Here is a 22,827-nt window from a genome sequence, read left to right as displayed (position 1 = left end):
AACTTCTCAGCGCTCTAAATAGGCCTAGGTACATACACTTAGCCTTTGAATTGGCCAACACCAATAAAAATAAGTCTTTCTTAACAAATTAAATTCAAATAAATTCTAAATTATGACGGGTATTTGGCAATAATGAAAATAAGATAAAGGCTCTACAGTTTTGAGTAGGATCGGCCACACTTTACCTTCTCATTTTGTAGACTTTTGTAGTCTCATTAATCTCTTCGCAAACATGTCTTCAGCTTGACCCTGCTCCTCCTGATTGAGTCCCCATTACCTACTCCCAGCTTGGTACTGAATACTAGTTCTAGTTCTGGAATTTTTTTTTTTGTTTTTTTTGCACAAAATACTCTTCAGTGCATTTGCTTATTGTTAAATTTTTATTTTGTCATTTTTTGTAAAGTGTTTTACAATGTATAAATAAAACATTAAAAAATATATATACAGTTGAAGTCAGAATTATTAGCCCCCCTTTGAAATATAATTTGGGAAATATTTTTAAAAATAATGTTTAACAGAGCTAGGAAATTTTTATAGTATGTCTGATTTTTTCTTCTGGAGAAAGTCTTATGTTTTGTTTCGGCTAAAATAAAAGCAGTTTTTGATTTTGAGTTTTATTTATTTTTTTAAATTATTATTATTTTAAAATTTATTTTTTTATTTTTTTTCCTGTACAATTTTAAGGTCAAAATTATTAGCCTCTTTATGTACATTTTGTTTTGTTTTTGATTGTCTACAGAACAAACCACCGTTATACAATAACTTGCCTAATTACCCTAACCTGCCTAGTTAACCGAATTAACCTAGTTAAGCCTTTAAATGTCACTATAAGCTGTATAGAAGTGTCTTGAAAAATATCTAGTTAATTATTATTTACTGTCATCATGGCAAAGATAAAATAAATCAGTTGTTAGAAATGAATTATTAAAACTATTATGTTTAGAAATGTGTTGAATCTTTTCTCCGTTAAAAAGAAATTGGGATAATTTTTTTATTAAAACTATTATGTTTAAAAATGTGTTTAATTGTAATACATCACTTCCATCAGTGAGATATCCATCAGTGATGGCACAGGAATATCTTCACGCAACACCATAAAAAAATAAGAGTAAATAAGAGAAATTATATTTAATTTGTTTGTATGATGATTAGGGGTGTAACGAATCACAGTTGATCCGTGATTCTTTCAGAACACACGTGCCCTATGGATTAATATTTTTTTTAACTTGTAGATAATACTAAATTTGTACTGATCACGGAGAGATCGCCTCTCACATCATTTAAATCACATGTATGAAAGCATTCAGGGTTTCCTGTAAAATAAAAAGATGGGGGAAGTTGTGGTGGGTTATTCGGGATGTGGTGGGTTTCTTAGGTTATTAAAGGTGTTTTCTGTCACTTTGTTTAGTCTGCCTTAATGTATTGTGTAACCTACATGATTAATCATTAAAAGATAAATTATACACGACTGTGATTTGAATATGCTTATTAATCCTTCAAATCGCTGCATTCAAATCTGTGTTTGAAAAACACAAAAATCAAGAAAGAGATTCAGTCTTTAGTCATTCCAGTTAGTTATGAAGTTACAAACAGTCATAGAAGTACTGGGATAACCGTTTATAGTTTAGATAAAGCCACTGATGTTTATGGTAAAGATTATAATCCCTATCATATGCATTTACCTTGATGTCAAAAATGAAAGTTGTAGATAGCAGTTACATTATTTAATCAATAGGGGCCCACAAAAATATGCCACTGAATAATTCTTTAAAAATGATTAGTTTTATGAGTGAATATCTGAATCATTCATTAATTTTTCTTTTCGGCTTAGTCCCTTTATTAATCCAGGGTTGCCACAGCAGAATGAACCGCCAACTTATCCAGCATATGTTTTTACGCAGCGGATGCCCTTCCAGTCGCAACCCATCACTAGGAAACCTCCACACACGCTCATTCACACACATACACTACGGACAATTTAGCCTACCCAATTCACCTATACCACATGTCTTTGGACTGTGGGGGAAACCAAAGCACCCGGAGGAAACCCATGCGAACACGGGGAGAACATGCAAACTCCACACAGAAGCGCCAACTGACCCAGCCGAGGCTCGAACCAGCGACCTTCTTGCTGTGAGGCGAACGTGCTACCCACCGCATTGCCTAATATCTGAATCATTTCCTGAAAATGAGACAAAATAAATATGGGTTGTACAAATTATAGTGTTTGATTTCTACATTTAGCGTCATCAGGAACAGTAGTGGTAACAGTGAATTTTTTTACAGTACTGAATATTTTGCAATTAATTTTTATTCAGCTGATGATTTCTTTTTTTTATTTGTAATAAAATTACAGGTTGTAAGTTCTGTTTGCTAAAACCAAAAGTTTCTTGCGGTGCTGTTTTTGTAATGAATGCAAAGCAAATGACATTTTGTCTCCTTCCTTTTTGGCCGATCCGAAAAATGGTCCGATCCGTGACTAAAAACCATACCGTGACATTTGTGATCCATTACAACACTAATGATGATACTCCTGCAAATATTATGTTTGACTTTCTTTGTTACACAGCTTGTGTAGTTGTTTGCATATAAATTAGATTGATTTTTTTTTTGATAACCTAATGTAACAAATTCTGGGAAAACGAGTATTGAATTGGGATTCAATATTTATTACGGGTACTCAATTTCAAATAATTCTGATCACATGTTTGTTACCAAAAAAAATATCATAAGGACGTCCATTCATTTAACAACACAATACAAACTCATTTAGCAGACACTTTTGTCCAAAACAACTTGCAAATGAGAAATACAAGAAGGGGTGCACCTTAAATATAGTGCATTTATTTTTATAAATTCTTAATATTTTAATGACTTTTACTGGCTTTTGATCTGCAGTATTGTTGAAATTGACTGATTTCCTGTGCTGATTTTAGAGCACACAGAGCTGGAGTCCATGTACCATCAGTACGTCCAGTGCAGGTTCCAGTGGCTCTTCACATACTGGTTGTTTCGCCAGCCCACTCCATACAACAAGCAGCTGCGATCCATTTTCCTGCAGTGGAAGAAGCACAGCAAGAGAAAGGTGTCCACCTGGGGAGAGACCCTGTGTGATGTGAGATACCTGGCCTCCCTGCACCCCATCACCAAAGACTACTGGAGAGGACGATTGGCTAGGGGAGATGAGAGTCTGGGTGAGTTGTCTGCTGAAAATTAAATCAATTTATTAATGTATTGTGATTATTCTTAATTTTAATCTTTTCAAATATTACCAAATAACTTACCCCAGCTCTGACACTGCTGCCATTTAATAATAATAATAATAATAATAATAATAACAATAATAATAATAATTAAAAAGTAATAATTATAAATGATACTTGTGTCCATAACAAACTATAAAATTAGCATTGTTTTAACTATGTATGTTATTAGTAACGACAATAACACAATGACAATATTCTTATAGATGTAATAGATTAATTTTAGAGGTAATAAGTGTTAATAGTAGTATTCTAATATGTGTATGCTATTAAATAAAACTAACACTATGTATGATAGCAAATATTGTTGCTCTGTGATTTTTTTTTTTTTTTTTTTTTTTTAGTATTTTATAAAATATAAAAAATATTAGTATTCATCGTTTTAAAGGCTTGTTGAGGTGTTTGATTTAAATATAATACAATGTTTTATTTATAGATGTGGTAATTACAGAATAACAATTTTATTTTGTGAGTTTTGTTTGTATTGAATGTAGTCATAAGATAACAATGTTTAAAAATAGAGTTTAGCTTAATAACAACAATAATAATAATAATAATAATAATAATTAATCTGATGATAATGATGGTCGTGAATATGAATAATAATAATAATAATAATAATCAGGAATGTGATTCTTCAGTGTAAATTTTATATAGGGACAAATTTATAAAAATCCAGATTTTCCATTTTTCTGAGTTCAATGGGGCGACCCCTGAGAGAGGGTCGAAGTGAGATTTATCATCATCAAAGCAGACGTTTGCTCCTTCATTGTTTATTATTGTGCATAAGGAGCAGCAACTGCTTTAGTCCGGATATTATTGTAGACCTACTAGGCTGCTATGTATTTAATATAATGTTATTGTGTAGTTTTATAATGTGCGCGTATGAGGAAGCCACTGACAATATGCATGTTTAAGAAATAGTTTCATATGCGTGTGGTTGTGCACACTTTTTTACATTTTTGTTATTATCCTCCTTGTTTTCTTTTCTTTTTGTCCTCTGCTAATCACATGCCTCAATAATCATTCATCTAATCTAATTATATGGATTATGATGATGGTGATGATTATTTTATTAATAATAATAATAATAATTAATAGAATCAAATATGGATGATTATGATATCATTCATTCATTTTCTTTTCGGTTTAGTCCCTATATTAATCTGGGGTCACCACAGCGGATTGAAACACCAACTTATCGAGCATATGTTTTATGCAGCGGATGCCCTTCCAGCCGCAGCCCATCCCTGGGAAACATCCATACACACTCATACACTACGGGCAATTTAGCCTACCCACTTCACCTGTACCACATATCTTTGGACTGTGGGGGAAAGCGGAGCACCTGGAGGAAACCCATGCGAACGCAGGGAGAACATGCAAACTTCACACAGAAATGCTAACTGACCTAGCCAAGGCTCGAACCAGCAACCTTCATGCTGTGAGGCGACAGCACTACCTACTGCGCCACATTCGGTGATGACATCAATTAAATAATATAATTAATCAAAACTAACTGAGTAATTGATGATAATATTATTATTATTAAAATATTGTGTATATATAAAGTTATTACATAGCATCAGATAAATATTATGTCAAATTTATTATTTAAATTGATGCAGTGATATTCATTTTTAACAATTAAATTAATTATCATGTATTTGCCATGTCGTCATGCTTCTAATATTTTTAATTGAATAGACCACATTTATTCACTAATACATTTAATTATTTGCATTTGCCAGATGTTGACTGAAGATAGACTGGGCTTTGTCTTTAGGTCCTGTTGGAGTCCAGCAGTCTGCTGTTTCAGATTGTGTTGTAGTGTTTTTTTTTTTTCCTGTCAGTCTCATGTTCTGCTCTCTCTCTCTTGAGGAACTGAACCAATCCTCTGGCAAGAAAACTGTCTGTAGATCAAATGTTACTGCTTCGGTCTTGGGGAATATCATTTCATGCTCTGACTGTACTTGTTTCTCACCATCAGGGATTCAGACGGTTGGAAACTACTTCTCTATGTGCAAGTCTCTCGTGGCCTGGATCTTGGGCCGCGACTGGGGCCGACTGAAGCGAAGAAAGGTACGTCTATGAGACTCATGCAGGCAGCCGAACTATATTTCCTTATAAAGCGAATATGAATTATTCACTACTTTTGTCACCAAGTCCTCTGTCCCTGGTGTGCATTGTGATGTTTGAATACATTTAAAGAGGCCATGTCATGAAAATCTGTTTAACTGCTATAATCGGGTCCCTGGTGCATCTACCAACCCAGAAAATGGGGAAAAGGACAACCCAGTAAGTTTGTTTTGGTAAGCGTTTTTCTGGAAGCATGAGAAAGACGAAAAAAATAGCAGCACTTAGATTTTGCTTCTTCACAGGGTATCATCAAATAAGTCAATTTGACAAGCTGTAATTAATAAATCAGATGTATTATTAATTTTGAACTTTTTTGAACATCAGATTTTACATCTTAAGAAAAAGGGCCATAATATGTCCCCTTTAAACATGCCGTCTTGGGAGGGACTGAATTCTCTTTACACACATGCATACAATTGTCCCCTGTTCCAGTACAGCCTACATCTCTCTTTACCATCTCAAAAAAGGCGAATATCATCCTCCGAGGACGTGATCTTAAATATTTCAGCGTTGCTCATCTTCTGCATTTCATTAACCAGTGAAAATAATTTCACAGGTCACGGCGTGAGCAGACGCTCCTGTCTAATGGCTGCCTAAATGGATTATAGACGTATCGGTGCATGTCCCAGTCAATTACACTGCACGTCTGAGCATACAATTCAGAGTTATGCACTGCATTACTACACGCATGTGACCATGCAAGGACACAGAAACGAACAGTGAGACATTAAATGTGCATTTTTAATTTCGCCAGCATAAAATCTATGAAATGAAACTCAGTCCATTAACTGAAGTGTGGGTTTTGCATTAATACAGTACATGCATTGTTAGATGAAGTTACTTAGTGTTGTTTTTTCACACTTCATGAATATGCAAATGTGAGTCTGTTGCCTTATAGATGTTTGTTTGGAAGCCAGTTAGAATAACGTGTTTGCAAAATCTGTCAATTTTATTTGTGTTGCCATTTATACATTTTAGAATGACTTTTTAATTCAATATTAATTTAGGTCTGTTTCCTTTTGCACATTTAAGAGCAAAGTTAGTATAGTTAAAAATAATTAAATATTTTCATAGCTTTTCAAAAATGCATCATAATAATAATAATAATAATATATTTATAATATTATATTTAATAATATTTATCATACATAATTTTTAAAATTCTTTTTATTCATTTATTTTATTTTTAAATTTATTTTTAGATATTTTTTCTTAGATTTTAATTTTTAAAAATATTTTTAATCAATTTTTTTAAAATTCAAATTCATTTTAAAATTATTTTTAAATAAATCATTTTTTTAATGTATTTTTATTTTTTAATTAGTTGATTAATTCATTTTTAATAAATTTTATTTCTTAATACATTTTTTAATATTTATTTCTTTAAATGAATTTGTTTAATTACATTTTTAAAATTCATTTTATTCATTTAATTATTTTTGTAATTTTAGTTTTTTATAATTTATTTACAAAATGTTAATTAATTTTATTTTATTATTATAATTATATATTTTTTTATTTATTTTAGTTTTTTTTGGTAAAACATTTATTTAGCCATTAGTATGCAAATGCAAGTCGTGAGTATATTTAATTATGCAATAGGAAACAGATCTACATTATCTTTTTTTTTTTTTTTTTTTTTTTTTTTTTTTTTTTTTGGAATACTGCGTTGTTGTGTTTTTTTTATTTTATATTTAGGCTTATCCCTTTATTCTTTGCTCTGGCTATGGTTAAAGGTCCGTTCAGTTGTAATGTTTAGTTTTCTGTGACATTGGCAGGTTTATGAAGACACACTGGAGGGAGTGTATCTTCTGCTGAGGCGAGAGATGCAGGAGACTCTGATCGAGCACGAGCGCTTCTGGCATGTGGCTAAAGTCCAGATGAGCCGCGTCTGCACACTGGAGGAGACCGCAGCAAACTACGTCAACTGGAAGATGATCGAGACGCTCCCTTACTACAAGTCAGTACTCATTCATCTGATATTACAACACTATCTCACGCCAGTTTGTAACTTTTTGATTTAGTGGCTTATTTGTACGATCTCATTCATTTTAGTAATATTTAGTCATCTTCCAATGATGGTTAGGTTTAGGGGTGGGGATTGATGCCACGGACATTTATAACTGAACTTGTGCGAAAGTTTGTACGAATTGGCCACTAAACTAACAAAACAAAATTGTACAATTTTGAATTTAAAACAATTTACATATTACAAACTAAAATTAAGTAACAAATTATGTCTTTGATAACTGGAAAGGAAAATATGAACCTATTAGTTTACAATATACTGATGCCCAATTTCTAGGCTTTATTAATCATTATGGTCCGGAATGTTGGACCATTATTGCATTTTTCAGCTTATAAGTAAGGACAAAAAATAGCCAGAGAGTAATGTGTGAATTGTTGAGTGAGCAAAAAACAAAAAACAATACGTCAGTATATTTAGTAAGTGTACTTTTTTATTTATTTATTAATTTTATTTTATTTTTTTTTGTTGCTTTTATTCTTGTCATAATACAATATATAATTGTAGAGCAACCCATGTCCTGCTGTCATTTAATATTAACTTTTATAGGTAGAACTGTCTGAGATATAAACAAAAGCAAGTAATGCATCAAAGTTTGATTTAAAAAAAAATCTTGTATGGTTATAAAAATCATTATAATAAATTATAAAAATAATAAAAAACAATTAGTTTAAAAATCTTCAATGATATTTATGATATGACCTAATTCCAGAAACTTTTTACTTCTCTGACAGTAAAATCAGACAGATAATCAGTTTCTTTTGACCGCCCCCTGTCATTTAAAAGAATATCTCAATAGCGAACGCGTCAAGTATAAAAGCCTCGTCCGTTTCGTGAGGTGCGCGATGCAGCGACAGGCAGAAGTATCAATCAGCCTTAAGATGTTTGTTTGATTTTTCTGTAGTTTGATGACGCATCTAATCTGTCTTTAGTTCAATTTGAATAAATTTACTGCAAATTGTGTTTTTTGTTTTTTTTTTTTTGCGCATTTTCTTTTCATGCGTGTTTTTGATATTGTGTTATAGGTCCTAAATTTAATACTAAATGGTCTTAAAGTCTTAAATTTGACATTGATATCTGCAGAAACCCTGTGTTTCAATAACAGACATAAGGCAAAAAAAAAAAAACAACAACTTGGTAAACAGTCACTAGGACAGACCTATGGCAAAATAAATAGGCTGTGTGTGTGCGTGCAGTCAAACTCAGGGAAAGCTCTGATGTTCTGCTTGACTACATATCAGAAGTAGTTGTGTGTACTTTTCTGTGGTCACAGATTGTTTTGCCTTGCAAGGATCATAGACTTCCTTGTGACTCTGCCGTGAAACATGCTGTTTACATACAGTATCATGTCTTTTGCGTGCACAAATTTGTTATTTCCAATGGAGGCACGTGGCTTGTGCGTATATTGGGAATGATGCGCTCACATATTCCAGGTGCACCTAGTTGAGAACTTCTCAGAATGCTGCACTGCGAGTCACGTAACCAGAGCTGACTGATCAGCTTCATACTTTTTAAGGAATATACACATTTCGGTAGACTAATTACCTCAGACAAACACAGAACACCCAAACAATGCAGTGCTTTCAAGTTTTTTCTATAAATAAAACTTGTATCAGAACTGCAGCAGTGTTTTGTTAGCTTGTCATTTTCTGATGCAAAAGGAGCACAAAAGGTGCGTAAGTGCAAAGCCTGTTGAAAATGCTGAAGGAAGCGACGCGCTCACACTTTCCATGCGCTTTTAGATATAAGTGACTGACAGGTCTTACAAATGACCTGATTAACGCAGCGTGCCTAACCAGAGTGCGAGATTATTGGTTCAAATAACATACTGTGGGAGAAATGTCAGTTGGGAAAAGAATCGTACTGTTAGGTGATTTAGAAATCGTGCATGTTCAAATCAAGATTTCTATACGATTTTAATTAATCGCACGGCCCTCGAATTCAGTACCAATCATTACGTATTAGGGGTTGCACAGACTGGTTGACTTTAATGCTCTGGCGTGATGCTTTTTGATTGATGTCGACTAGTCGCGTTGGAGATCACCTGTTTTTTTTGTTTTGTTTAGTTTTTTTTCTCTCTCTGTCTGAACTTCATGGCAGTTTTACACAATGAAACTGCCCTTGGATTACTGAAATTAATTTAAATGTTTTTCTCATGTCCGTGTCAGTGATTCACATGAACTTTGAGTGAACTTTAAATCGTCAAAGAGGTGTCACCAGTTAGATTGCACCATGCAGATGTCTTAATGCTAGCCAATCACGTTAACGTGACACTGGAAAAGTTATGTGATTGGCTGTTGTCTTCTGATGCGTAGACGCTGATATGTTTTGTGAATGAACTGTGAAGTGCGCAGAAACCGTGAAGCAAAAATCATGTGTAAATATCAGGTGAACACGGTGAAGGTGCATGCAGTGAGAGGAGACTTCTGATAACTAAGATGACCCAGTAACTGTGAAAAATGCCTGAATTGAATAAGATTGAGCAACTTTTAACACTTTATCTTAACGGTAAAATCTGCCCTTGACAGAGTCAGCTTATAGCCTTTGTCATTTGTGCGTTATGTTATTATGAATTAACTTGCCATGAATTCACGTTATTACGTTATTTATTTGTTATTGTCACATTCTTAGTACAAGCCATGATCAATGTGTTGACTGCAATTATTTTGCACTAAAATTAGCCAGTGCAAATGTTGCGTTATTAATTTAATTTAATTTTTGATGATGCATTTGTTTTCCACTTAAATTAGTTATTGGTAATGTTGCATTGTTTTTGCAATAGGTTATGAGCTGTCAAACAGCATGTATATCTTTTCCTGCTAATAAATGGCAAATTGTGATGTGTTGCAAAACATTTGCTTCTTGTTTTATTGATGACGTCACCAGGAACTAGTTGACTCCAATAACATAAACATTGACTTTATAAAATCTAAAGTCGCTCAATCCCAGTTGTGTATGCATTACATACATTTGTCATTTTGTGTAATAAAGTTGTATATTAAGATGTTAAGCCTAGATAACTTGGGCTTAAACATACTAATAAAACTCCAAAATGACACATGATGCTTTCACATTCATTTCCTTAAAAGGTAACTAAACATCAAATGTATCTATTTTTTCTTGAGACTTTAAATTGTAATATATATGTAACAGTGTTGAGGGAAAATTATAGAAGCATACATAAAGTTGGCAAATTTTGGTTAGTAATAAATTCCACTTATTCTTTTCGAGAGATTTTAATACCGTTTACCAAATACAGTTTGAGTTCGTAATAAAAAAAGTCATATAATATAATTTCTTTATGCATTTTCTCATCATGGAAACAGCTATAGAAGCTGGCATGGCATTAAACACAAACTAGATTAGAAATAAATACAAATAAAATAAATTCAATGAGCGGATAACATTTAAATCGGTATAATCAGAGAAAAATCAAATGAATAAATATAGCGGGTGGCATGGTGGTTCAGTGGTTAGCACTGTTGCCTCACAGCAAGAAGGTTGCTTGTTCAAGTTGGGTCAGTTGGTATTTCTGTGTGGAGTTTGCATGTTCTCCTCGTGTTGGCGTCAGTTTTCCTTCACAGCCTAAAGACATAGACAAAGTATAGATGAATTGAATTAACTAAATTACCCGTAGTGTATGTCTGCATGTGTATGGGTGTTTCCCAGTACTGCATTGCAGCTTAAAAGGCATTCGCTGTGTAAAACATATGCTGGTATAGTTGGCTGTTCATTCCACTGTGGCGACCTCTGATGAATAGGGACTAAGCCAAAGGAAAATAAAGGAATACATGAATGAATGAATGCAATGGCTTAATTTATTTATTTATTTATTTTTTCTTCAGCCATCCATCGGTCAAATCATGCTAAAAGTCACAGCTTTTCAAAGCTCATTTTGAACTGATGTGTTATTTTCCTCTTGGATTCCTCCAATCACAGTTATCAGGTTAGTTTATTGATGCAGTAATTTGCTGCAACCCAAAGGAGTCTCGCTTTTTCAAGTTCTGCCATTCAGGCTATAAAACGTTGCTTCTCCTCTTAAATTGCTGTCGTTTCCACTAAAGACTGGAGGTAAAAGCTTGAGCTCTGGCTTTGAAGCTTGTTGAGAGCAGTGGCTGGAGGTTGGAGCACCGCTGGCAGCTTCAAACACACGGCCGGCAGTGGCTGGAGGTTGGAGATGCACAAACACTGCTGGATGTCTTTGAAGAGTACGGTGACTGATCTCAAAGCAACTCAACTGAACTCTGAGTGTAAAGTCTGATCCTCAGCATCAGATCAGTGAAAGAAGTCCATGACATGAGCCGATCTAATCAGAGTGCTGAAAGTGCTCACTTGAAGATACAGAGAGACTCTGTGTTGTTGCTTTTAGATGGGCATTGATGCTGATACTTGACAATTAAATTTGCTCATAGGAGTGTCTGTGTGTGAGTATATAGTCTTGGGTATATAAAGTCTAATATGGTATATTTTAATAGTGTATTTTCAATACATAGGATATTGTATGTTATATTGATTTGGTTTATTTGTACCCATTTCATTTTCCTATTGTTTAGTAGTTATTTATTTTGTTATTTTGTTTGTTTTTAGTGTTTAATATTGTTATTTATAATCAATTATTAATCTCTTTTACTATTTTAAACTCACTCAATGAGATATTCAGCAAAGTGTCAGAAGGAAAATTAACATTTAAAAACATTCGAATGCACTCATCGGCCACTTTATTAGGTACACCTTTCCAACTGCTTAACACACATTTCTAATCAGCCAATCACATGGCAGCAACTTGATGCATTTAGGCATGTAGACATTGTCAAGACGATCTGCTGCAGTTCAAACCGAGCATCAGAATGGGGAAGAAAGGGGATTTAAGTGACTTTAAACGTGGCATGGTTGTTGGTGCCAGACAGGCTGGTCTAAGTATTTCAGAAATTGCTGATCTTCTGAGATTCACGCACAACCATCTCTAGGGTTTACAAAGAATGGTCTGAAAAAAAAGTAACTCAAATAACCACTCATACTCTCCTGCTAAAAAGCAGGGGCGTAGATTTAGCATGGACTGAGGCAGGCCTGGTGCTATGTGTGCTAGGTTTGATTATTTTATATTTGTTATACTTGTACAATGTTGAGTTAATGTTTTTTGTTTAGTCTTCCCTTATTTATGGTTTTATTTTGATGGTTTATATTTTGTGTATTTGTTTTACCTCTTTGTCTTGAGTTATTATTTTCAGATTTATTAATTTTAAAAAATTCCTTTTTAGTTTTTGTTTTGTTCTTATAAGTAATTTAAGGTGTTCAGTTTACTATGTTTAATTGGTTTCCCTGTTTTGTCAGTTTGAGTATTTTAATCAATGTTGTTAAATTGTCTTATTTTCTTTTGAGTGATTTTTGAGCAAAATAAAAATGTTCCAGTCGTGTGGCTCTTTCCTACTATATAATCTCTCCACTGAGTTGTTCATTCGCATGCAAATATGATATTTTCATATGATTATTATATGATATATGATACAATTTATATGATTTAACCCACAAAATTCAAATATCTACATTTCAAAGCGAAAACAAGATTATTTAACTTGCGACACTGGCAGATAATGTTTTTTTTTTTTTTTTTTTTTTTTTTTTTTTTTTTAAGGGACAACTCTTAATTTTGCCTAATTTCATCTGAATTTTAAAATAAAACAATGTTTTTACTTGCTCTAAGAAATGTTTTCAGATATTCAGACTAGAAATGAGACAAAGTAAGAAAAGCATTTTTTGCATACTGAATACTGTTAAAATCATCAAATAGAGCATGAAACTATTTATATCGCAATATTTATCAGAGAAAAATAAATATAATTTTTTCCAACATTGTGCAACCTTTAATAAAACCATCAGTCCTGCTCAGCTAATGTTTAGATTTATCTAATATTCAAACTTTATGTATACGGCCAAGCTTGTGTTTTGTCTTTTCATGAGCATCTTTTCCTCCACCGTCTTTTGTTTAAAGCTGTAACACTCATTATACAGCAGCAAATCTCTGGAGACAGTGAAAACTAATGCCTCGTTGTTCAGAAGTGCTTGAAAAATTACTTTGCTGCAAAAGCTATTACTTTTTGTTTTTAATTCTCATTGTGGCTTATTAATAAAGCTTGTCTTATTACACAGGCTAATGAATAAACGTACAATCAGACATGTGTATTGCCTTGTGGAGTTGTGCTTCTGCTCTTGCATTTAATGGTATTTTACCTTGTTTTTTTTAAGGCTGTATCTGGTCTCTGGAAATTCTGTGTATCTGGATCATGTACAAGGTTTCTTGCGGAGGAAGCGGTTGATCCGGGATTGGATTTACCAGGAGGAAAACACTTGGGCTCGACAGTTACTGCCTGAATCGCTCTACACGCTGCTGGAGTTTGACACAAAGATCTCCCAAGGTAGGATCAATTAATGATCTATTTCTAGATTGATTGATAATGTTGTAATGATTTAAAGGTGCACTGTGCAAGTTTAACACCCAGTGGTTGAACTAGGTATTGCACACCTGGTTCAAAACTAACGCAAGCGCAGGTTGTCAGATTGACAACACCAGCAGCAGGGTGAATACAATGTAACCTGCTCTCCTAATATTTATGTTAGTAATTTGCTAATTTATAACCTCCTCATGTGGAACTCTGAATCTGTGTCTCATTTCGGAGTCTGCTACTGTTTACCGGAGGTTGCATTTTGGTCGCCGACACGCACTTTGAGAGCCTTCCTGACTGAATGAATGATTTCCACCAGGGTAACCCGGGGTGCTGAAATATAATTGGGTATACTGTTTGCTCATTTAAGTTTAACAACTTTATTAATCCCACCAGGGGCAATAAGATTAGGGTAGTATAATTTCATGATACAACAAACAAATAGAGACAAATCACTTACAAAAGTATTAAAAAACACAATCCAGCATGCTTCATAATAACTTCATAAATGGTACTAAAAAACATAGGAAAGAACATGGCATTTGCTGTTCATGTAACTAGACTCCGCAGAGGTAAACCAATAATCTTGAAGCAAGTCTTGACTAAGATTGAACCCGCCCAATGCCAAAGACAGACGTTCCGCATGTAACAGACATTTTCAAAGCAGAATATCTAATTTCAGCATTGTTTTTCAGATAAACAAGATTGTTTACTTGGCATGGTTCTTAAACATCTGCAAACATATGGTATTTTTATGCTTTAGAGGAGTCAAAAACATACATGCAGCATCTTTAACAATATGTGAACTGATACTATGAATTTAGAATAAGCCTATGAATCGAGTTATGAGAGCAATAACAAAAGTCCTCTTTTTGAGTTTTATTTTAAGATCTGATATAGCTCCGAAATATTGCACAAGCAAAAGTGCAATTTTCCTGAATGCGAGAAAAAAATCACATGTGATTTTATTATAATTTTTTTTAATACAACAGTTCAACACAAGGGTTAATGTTGAGATTGTTTTAGACACATTGTACTTTTTTTTTTTTTTTTTTTTTTTTTTTAAAGTAGCTTCAAACCTGAAACCGAACATTTGCATTACAATACAATATTTATTTATAAAGCACATTTTAAAAACACGTATTAAAGACAAGAAAATATACTGACCCAGGAAACATTTATTTTCATGCACAACACTTTGTGTTCGCTATAAAAGAAAAACATATCAAATGCTTGTTGTAATCATAACTCTAAAATGTGATATGGTAATTTAGATGTGGACGCTTTTGGTTTCACTTTCACTGCTGAATGCGGCTCATGTCATGGCTGCTGTCACTCTGAGGAAAAAAAAAACATGCATGCAAATCAGTTCCTGCACGGCTCCTGTGCAAAAAACTGAACGTTATTTACAACTTTATTACCTGTTATTCACATCCTATGCAGGTTCTGTTCACTAATTTAGACATCATTGGCATGTGCACGTCCTCTTGGTGGTAAACAAACAGTTTGTCAGCTCATGTGATTTTTGCAGTCGTGAATACATTATTACATTATGACATTTTTGGGTGAATTATACCTTATAAATACAGTATGTGACACTTTTAACACTATTTAGAGGTGTCCATGTTGCTGAGCAATGAATTTGAAATGTAAAGACTAGGGCTGGGTATCGAGTTTGATACTTTTTAAGCACCGACCGAATGGTCTCAATACTATAGAGTATCGAAAAAATCATTTCCGTTCGGTACCAAATTTCCATACCCTAGGGTATAATCTGGTCCAGGTCAGTGAGCTGCAAAACCTGCATCCTTAACGTGTCTGGATCAAATGCTGGTGATTGGCTGCACTGCGGCGAGGCTGTCTTGAAAATCAAGTTTACGGTGGTTACGCCCACTCGCCCAGAGCTTGTCAAATTGTCAAACAGACAGACAAAATCAGTTAACTTTTAGCACTTCTTGCTTGTGTACTGTTAAGTTTAAGGTCCCGTTTACACTGCCAGTTAAATGTGACCCAATTCTGATTTTCTTTGTTCATATGTAACACAGATCGGTTCTGTTCTATAACCGTGTAAACATGAAAAAAACGCATGCATTCGGATATTCAGCGATCGGTTTCAGGTCTCCTTCATATGTGGAAATAAATCAGATATAAATCGGATATGTGACAATGCGACTGTCATGTAAACAGGCAGATCAGATTTATTGAGGCGTTCTGTTCTGATCATCATTAAACTTGTGACAATGTGGTGCTTCTCCGCGGTTTAATGATGTAGAAGGAAGAGCGTGTGTGGAGATTCCGACACGGTAAACCACAACAACAGAGGAAACATTGAGGAAAGTGGTCAGTCGTGGTCAGACCTAAGATCTCTCTCACACAGCCCTCTGAATGGTGGAGGACATCATACAGCATATAAACCATAAGCGCAAGCTGCGATGACGGCCCTTTCCCACCTCCTCTGCATCAATATAATTTTAAAGTTAGGCGAACTTCGTGTTGTAACTTTTGCTTTTTGTCGCTATTAATACACTCACTGCGGGCTACACATAGAACAACTTTATTCTCTCCAACAACACCAGTGCGCACACAGGCAAAGGCTACATCTTCAAAAACACACACACACATCAGGATCATGCCATTACGTAAACTGCGTGCGGGTAAATCTAGACTGAACCCTTCCCTGCTTATACTTATTTCGCAGAGCTATAAACAAGACCGTTTCTTCCATCGTATCTAGTGTGGAACAGATGCTAGAACCCGCGTTTATGCATGTATATTATATGAGTTAGAGTTTTTTAAAAATGTATTGCGAGTTACTTTTTATTTTAATTACATTAATTCAGCTATTTATTTTTTTAAAGCTCGTTGAATCGCACAATCAATGAGAGAATGTGTTTATTATTTTGAGCACATGGAAGAAAAGCAGATTGTCTCCATGGACAGTGAATTTACTTGACTAATAAGACAAAGTAAAAAAGTACCAAATACGTTGCTTTTTCAATTTTCAATAATCCGTATATGCAGCATGTATAACTCTGTGGTCAGGAAGTTCTCAGAAGATAATATAATCCTAAGTTTAAAACATTTATGTGTAGGTTATAGAGGAGCTCTGCAATTAACAATGCACTGTATTTTAGAAAAATTAGGGGAAAAACCCCTGCAGGTTTTAAAAGAGATCAAGCCTCGGCCAGGCAAAAAACTAACACAAAAGTAAATCAAAAGTAATGTAGCGCTTTGCTTACCATTATACAAAATAACTTAAGGCAACTAGTTACTTTTTTGGGGAGTAACTCAATATTGTAATTAAGTTCATCATGCCGAGATGCACCAAACCGACGGTCAGCCATTAGGCTACAGTGGTCAGAATCGTTCCGGCTAGCTGGTTAAGTGTGTCATATTGCCTGTCGTCTGGTTATCTTCAGATCGCGTTGGCCCTGCACATTTTGCATGTCTCGCTTATGGCCCATTTCCACTGAGTGGTGTGGTATGATTCGGTACGCTTTTATGGCCGTTTTCACTGTCAAAAGGTACCAAAAAGCAAACCGTACATTTTCGAAAGGGTATCTAGCACGCAGCTGAACGCTATTGGTTTACAGAGACGTGTCACCAGCGCGTACACAAGCAGAAGGATAAAAACAAGGTGACTTTTTTTTAAATACACAGTCGAGGGATTACACCATAGTACATATATTAACGAGCCATGGTCAACCTGAGCTTAAACAAACATTGTCGTCGTCTTATTGAACAGCCACAAAGCCAAGACGAAGAGCAGAATCTACCCTGTGCCCCGCAGTTGTTTACAATGCCGTCTAAAACGTGAGTGGTTTCACTTTGTCGTGTGTGCTTGCCGCGCGTCTAGATTTGAAATAACGAACTTCTTGAGCTGAGGATAATAACGTTATTGAAGTGCTTCTGACATTCGGTCCTTTCCAAAACACAAAAGTGAGAATGAAGCCGGAAAAAAGCAAAGGAGCAAATGATTCTTTCAGCAACCTAAAAGATGAACAAACTGCCATGTTTAACTATTGACATCACTTTTTGGACTGTTAGAAAGTAATTCCGTCATTCCCAGTTCATAATAGAGGTTACATGTGCTGGTGAAGATTAAAGATAAAGATAAGAGGATTGCACTGACTGTTGTGTAGTGTTTTTGAAACAAAATAAGGCCTAAATGTATGCTGTGTGTAGTTTTTCTGTAATTGGAAACCTATCAGACAACGTAAGGGTCTGTATGTTCATATATGTTGCATTTATTTATTTATTTTATTTAATTGCAGACGTTACAGTAGGCTATTTCGCACATTGATCTTCAGTTTATAATCAAATCATGTTCATCGAAAGGTTAGTAATGAACATTTATGCACAAGTGTTTGTGTATAAAGCATCTTTTTTGTGAGAAGTGCTTCTTATATGATATGTGAATACAGATTTACTTTGACATTTCCCCGAGCGAGGATGATGTCAACTGAATCTTTGTTGTACACCAAGCCCACCAAAAGAGTACCTTTGGCACTGTATCGTACCACTCAGTGGAAATGGGCGATTATATCACACTTAAGGATCAGTTCATTGATTCTTTCTCTGTTAACGAGTTGATGATCTGAATCAGGTGGTTTAAGTGAGGAAGACATACAAAATGCATAAGGTGTGAAGGCTTGAGGATGGGAATTGAGAACCACTGCCAACCCTCCTGCCCCATAAGCTCCTCCGACTCTGAGGTCACCAGGCTGCAGTAATGCATACCTTAAACCAGCCAAGGCACTCGTACATAAACTTGACAAAAACACTTTACTGTTGCTAATCTGCTATCAAAATAATCTAATTTTATTAATTTCTACAAACATGTGACCTTTAATGCCCCTGAATACATCTAACTAAACACTGCAGGAGGGATTGTGCTTAATCCTTATTGTGGTTAATACTTCATATTAAACATTGTACTCCTAGCGGATGCTGTTGTTCTTCTGAGGTCTCGTATTTCTGCTTTATTAGATTTCTCTCATTAACATCCGTGTTTTAGCTGACGCCGCTGCTATTCATCAGCAGCTTTTTGTAAGCGTGTCGATTTAATCCTGAGTCCTGAGCCACACACACACACTTTCTTCAGGACACTTCTATCAGCTGGATCTGTTGTCAATATTTTTCAAGAGTGCGACTTCTATAGAAAATTCTGTTTTAGTACTTCAAGTTTTCATGTTTAATCTTTTTTGGGTGAATAATTGACTTGTAAAACTGTAGTTATGTATTTTTATTTACTTTATGCAGAGTTCAGACTGCATGATTTTCAAAGTAGTGGCGTCACAGATGTTTTCACACTGCATGACTATCTGGGGCAGTGCTGTGTTTACACTGTAGGATGGATCGGTGACAGAGTTTCACACTGTATGACTTTACAATAGGAGAACCACCAACAACTTTGTCTTGGTCCACAAACTACATCTCACAAGCAAGCACACATGAGAAGTGACATGGAAACAACGCAATGTCATGTAGTAGCCTATATTAACTAGCCTACATAATGAGAAAGAAACCTCAAGTAGGGTAGAAAATGTACTTATTTTGCTGACCTGGCTTTGAAGGGAATCAGCAATTTCTCTCAAACTTTTCATTTTCGACCCGGTTGTGGTATTCAATTCAATTCACCTTTATTTGTATAGCGCTTTTACAATGTACATTGTGTCAAAGCAGCTTCACATAAAAGGTCATAGTAAATTGGAACAGTGTAGTTCAGTTTGTAGTGTTTAAGTTCAGTTTAGCTCAGTTCAGTGTGGTTTAATAATCACTACTGAGAGTCCAAACACTGAAGAGCAAATCTAACGATGCGCAGCTCTACAGATCCTGAACCATGCAAGCCAGTAGTGACAGCGGAGAGGGAAAAACAACTTCACTAATTGGCAAAAGTGAAGAAGAAAAAAAACCTTGAGAGAAACCAGACTCCGTTGGGCACGACCATTTTAATTTCTCCGCTGGCCAAACGTCTTGTGCAGAGCTGCAGTCTCAGCGGCGGAGGCTGGAAGCTGGCCTCAGCGAAGACTCGTCTGTCCCCGGAGCGTCACAGGAATCAGTCTCATGCTCTCCACTCCTCCATGACCACCACAGTAGCTGCTCAGGATACGGCCTGGTCCAGGATATGGAAACCTTGGGATCATCTCGTCGTTGGTGTTGGATCGAATCAGTGACTCTGCATAGTCTGAGGGCCTCGGGAAGAGTATCCCCGGGTGGAAATGGAGAATATAGAGAATAATTAGCGTAGCTGCTGTTCATAGTGTATATAAACAAGATGCATAACCTGTGTGGAAGCCCCCTAAGTGATGCTTTACTAAACCGATAGGTCTTTAATCTAATTTTGAATTGGGAGAGTGTGTCTGAGCCTCGGACGTTATCAGGAAGACTATTCCAGAGTTTAGGTGCTATAAATGAGAAGGCTTGACCTCCTTTGCTATTCTAGGTACTACCAGAAGCCCTGAGTTTTGAGATCTTAAAGAGCGAGTTGGATTGTAGCGAGACAGAAGGTTGGTTGGATAAATAGGAGCTAGATTATTTAAAGCTTTATAGGTAAGAAGCAATATTTTAAATTCAATTCGAAACTTACAAGGCAGCCAGTGTAAGATGGATAGCATCTGAGATGGATAGCATACTTCGTAACTTAGCAATATTTCTCAGATGAAAGAAAGCAGATTTCGTGACATGGGATATAATTGTGATATTGCTCAGATGATGCGTCAAACAGATATGGGTGCTCCTGCCAAATTTCCACTAGTTTTTCCTCAATTTCTTTGGTCCAAATAGACCGAAAAGAAGCCCCCAACCTCCCGCTGGCCTGCAAATACACGTACTAGTGGATGCTGCTCTCTAATTGGCTGTAGGTAATCGCACGTTATTTTCAATCAAAATCATGACATGTGAAATGTGTTCTGAGTCGCCAACAGCTCCAGATATTTAACATGCCAAATATTCGATGAGTGTCGGCGATTCTCTGTTCGCGTCTTTGATAGTCCACACTGTGCGATTGTTGCTCACGTGAACTAGCACTGATTATCTGTGATTTCAGGCATTTGTTGCCAATTTCTCAAAACCTGTTGGCAAGTCAAAATCAGGGCTAAAATCATGCAGTCTGAACTCTGCATAAGTCTAACCATTGATATTTTAAATGTTTATAGTTTATATATTTACTACCAATACTTTTCTTAAAGGAGTAATTCACGTTCAGAAACTATTTTGTATTCATCCTCTGCTTGTTTCAAACCTGCATGAGTTTCTCTTTTCTTTCTTTTTTTTATCTTTATTATACCTTTTATTAAAAATGCCTGGATAAATGTACAGGTGAATACTTTTCTTTATCCAGTCCCCTATAAGTAAAGCACAAATGCACATTGATTGAATTAAAGTAGTAAATGCATACGGAGAAATACATGTTTTAAAATGACCCATGTACAACATGGACGTATACATAAACTACAATTCTTAATCTTAACATGCAATCCACAAATACTAATTGTTATTCGGCTTTATTTCAGACTCCTAGTGCATATCCAAAAACAAAAATAAATACAATACACTGGGTTAAATTCAGTCTGCGGTTTAAAAGAAACACTAAAGTCTTTCTCATCGTTGGACACAGAAGATGTTTTGAGAAATGTTTTTATTTATTTATTTATTTTTTAATAGAACAGTTGTTTCTAGATATCAAACCTGCATTTAGCTTTGAAGCACCTCAGCCTTTGTTAACAGTGGTGTGTGTGTGTCTGTGCAGAAAGTTTGCATGGGGACTCAGTGTGTGCTCAGCTGAGTCGAGTGATGTGGCTGTATCTGAACTCGGGTCAGCAGGAGTATCTGGAGGAGCTAAAGGCTGTGGTACTGCACTGTGCTCGGGTCTGTCTCGGGCAGATCTCCTTCTGCTGGAACTCTGCAGACTCACCACACACACACTGATCTGTTTTTACTTGTAATCTTTTAACATTGGAATTTTAATGGCTTTTTTTTTGCCCTCAAATGTATACATCTTAATTTTTTGAACACTTAGAGTAGTTTCCCCCACTATTTCTTTTCCTTTAGGCTTTTTTTAGTGCACAACTTTTCTCGTCTTCTGTCTGAGTAAATGCAGAAATGCGCATGTTTTTTTAATAAGTGCAATATGATAGTTTTAATCATGTTTTCTGTAGCATGCTGAATGTGGACTTCTTTCTTTGTAGTTTTTTTTTAAACATTAGTTGTTGCTTATATAAGAGCAATACAGTGGTTTTAATCTTGTTTTTAGTATGCCTAAGCGTGGCCTGCTTTCTGTGTGACTTTTTTTTTAATTCTTTTTTAAACATGGGTTAATTGTATCATGAACTGCAAGGTTGCTGATTGATAAAAGCAACTTCACACCCATCTTTAGTGTGTTTTTTCTTTTTATTTGTGAATGTTGAGAAAAAAACACATTTGCATGTGATTTTAAAACTTGTCAACTGCAGTGGCCGTGTGTGCAGTATTATTTTAAACATTGATTAGGCAAAGCATCTTACAATCTTTTATTGGGATTCTTAGTAGTAAGATCTTGTAACGGTATAAAAAGAGTACTAGTTATAGGACTGCACAAAATATTGTTTCAGTATTGATATTGCAGTGTGATCATTGGCAATAGTCACATCGCAAGAATATGCAATGTTGAGTCTGGATTATAATCGATCATTTAGCAAGTGTTTTTTGAGACCTGTGACTGTGAGGGTTTTAAAGCATTCAGGCCTAAGAAATTGTACCATTTGTAATGTTGAATAATTAAGAATGATTCATTCTTTTGAATTGTTTATAAAACAAAGACTATGCGGTATTACTTTACATTTGGTTATTCAATTACTGTATACCTGAATACATTTCAACAACTCTGATAACAATTATGGTGTTTATTAGGGGCCAAGGACCGAAAGTGCGTAGGCACCTATTGTATCCGTTCCGGTTCTTATTATTCTTCCATGTTCCT

At 35.1% G+C, this 22,827-nt stretch overlaps 1 protein-coding gene across 1 annotated transcript in view; it reads left to right on the top strand.

The window, feature by feature from the left end:
* si:dkeyp-114g9.1 (uncharacterized protein LOC555399 homolog) overlaps window positions 1-22,238 on the top strand; it is a 39,330-nt gene extending 17,092 nt beyond the window's left edge. Inside the window, exons 5-9 of the mRNA XM_056480626.1 lie at window positions 2,937-3,194; window positions 5,254-5,345; window positions 7,181-7,362; window positions 13,672-13,841; window positions 21,619-22,238. Of these exons, the coding sequence (XP_056336601.1) occupies window positions 2,937-3,194; window positions 5,254-5,345; window positions 7,181-7,362; window positions 13,672-13,841; window positions 21,619-21,797 (881 nt within the window). The 3' untranslated portion in view covers window positions 21,798-22,238. The remainder of the gene's footprint in view (window positions 1-2,936; window positions 3,195-5,253; window positions 5,346-7,180; window positions 7,363-13,671; window positions 13,842-21,618) is intronic.
* The last annotated feature ends 589 nt before the right edge of the window (window positions 22,239-22,827 follow it).

This window comes from Danio aesculapii, chromosome 20, assembly GCF_903798145.1.
Source record: "Danio aesculapii chromosome 20, fDanAes4.1, whole genome shotgun sequence".
NCBI classification, from domain to species: domain Eukaryota; kingdom Metazoa; phylum Chordata; class Actinopteri; order Cypriniformes; family Danionidae; genus Danio; species Danio aesculapii.
This window is presented reverse-complemented; position numbering and strand designations above follow the sequence as displayed.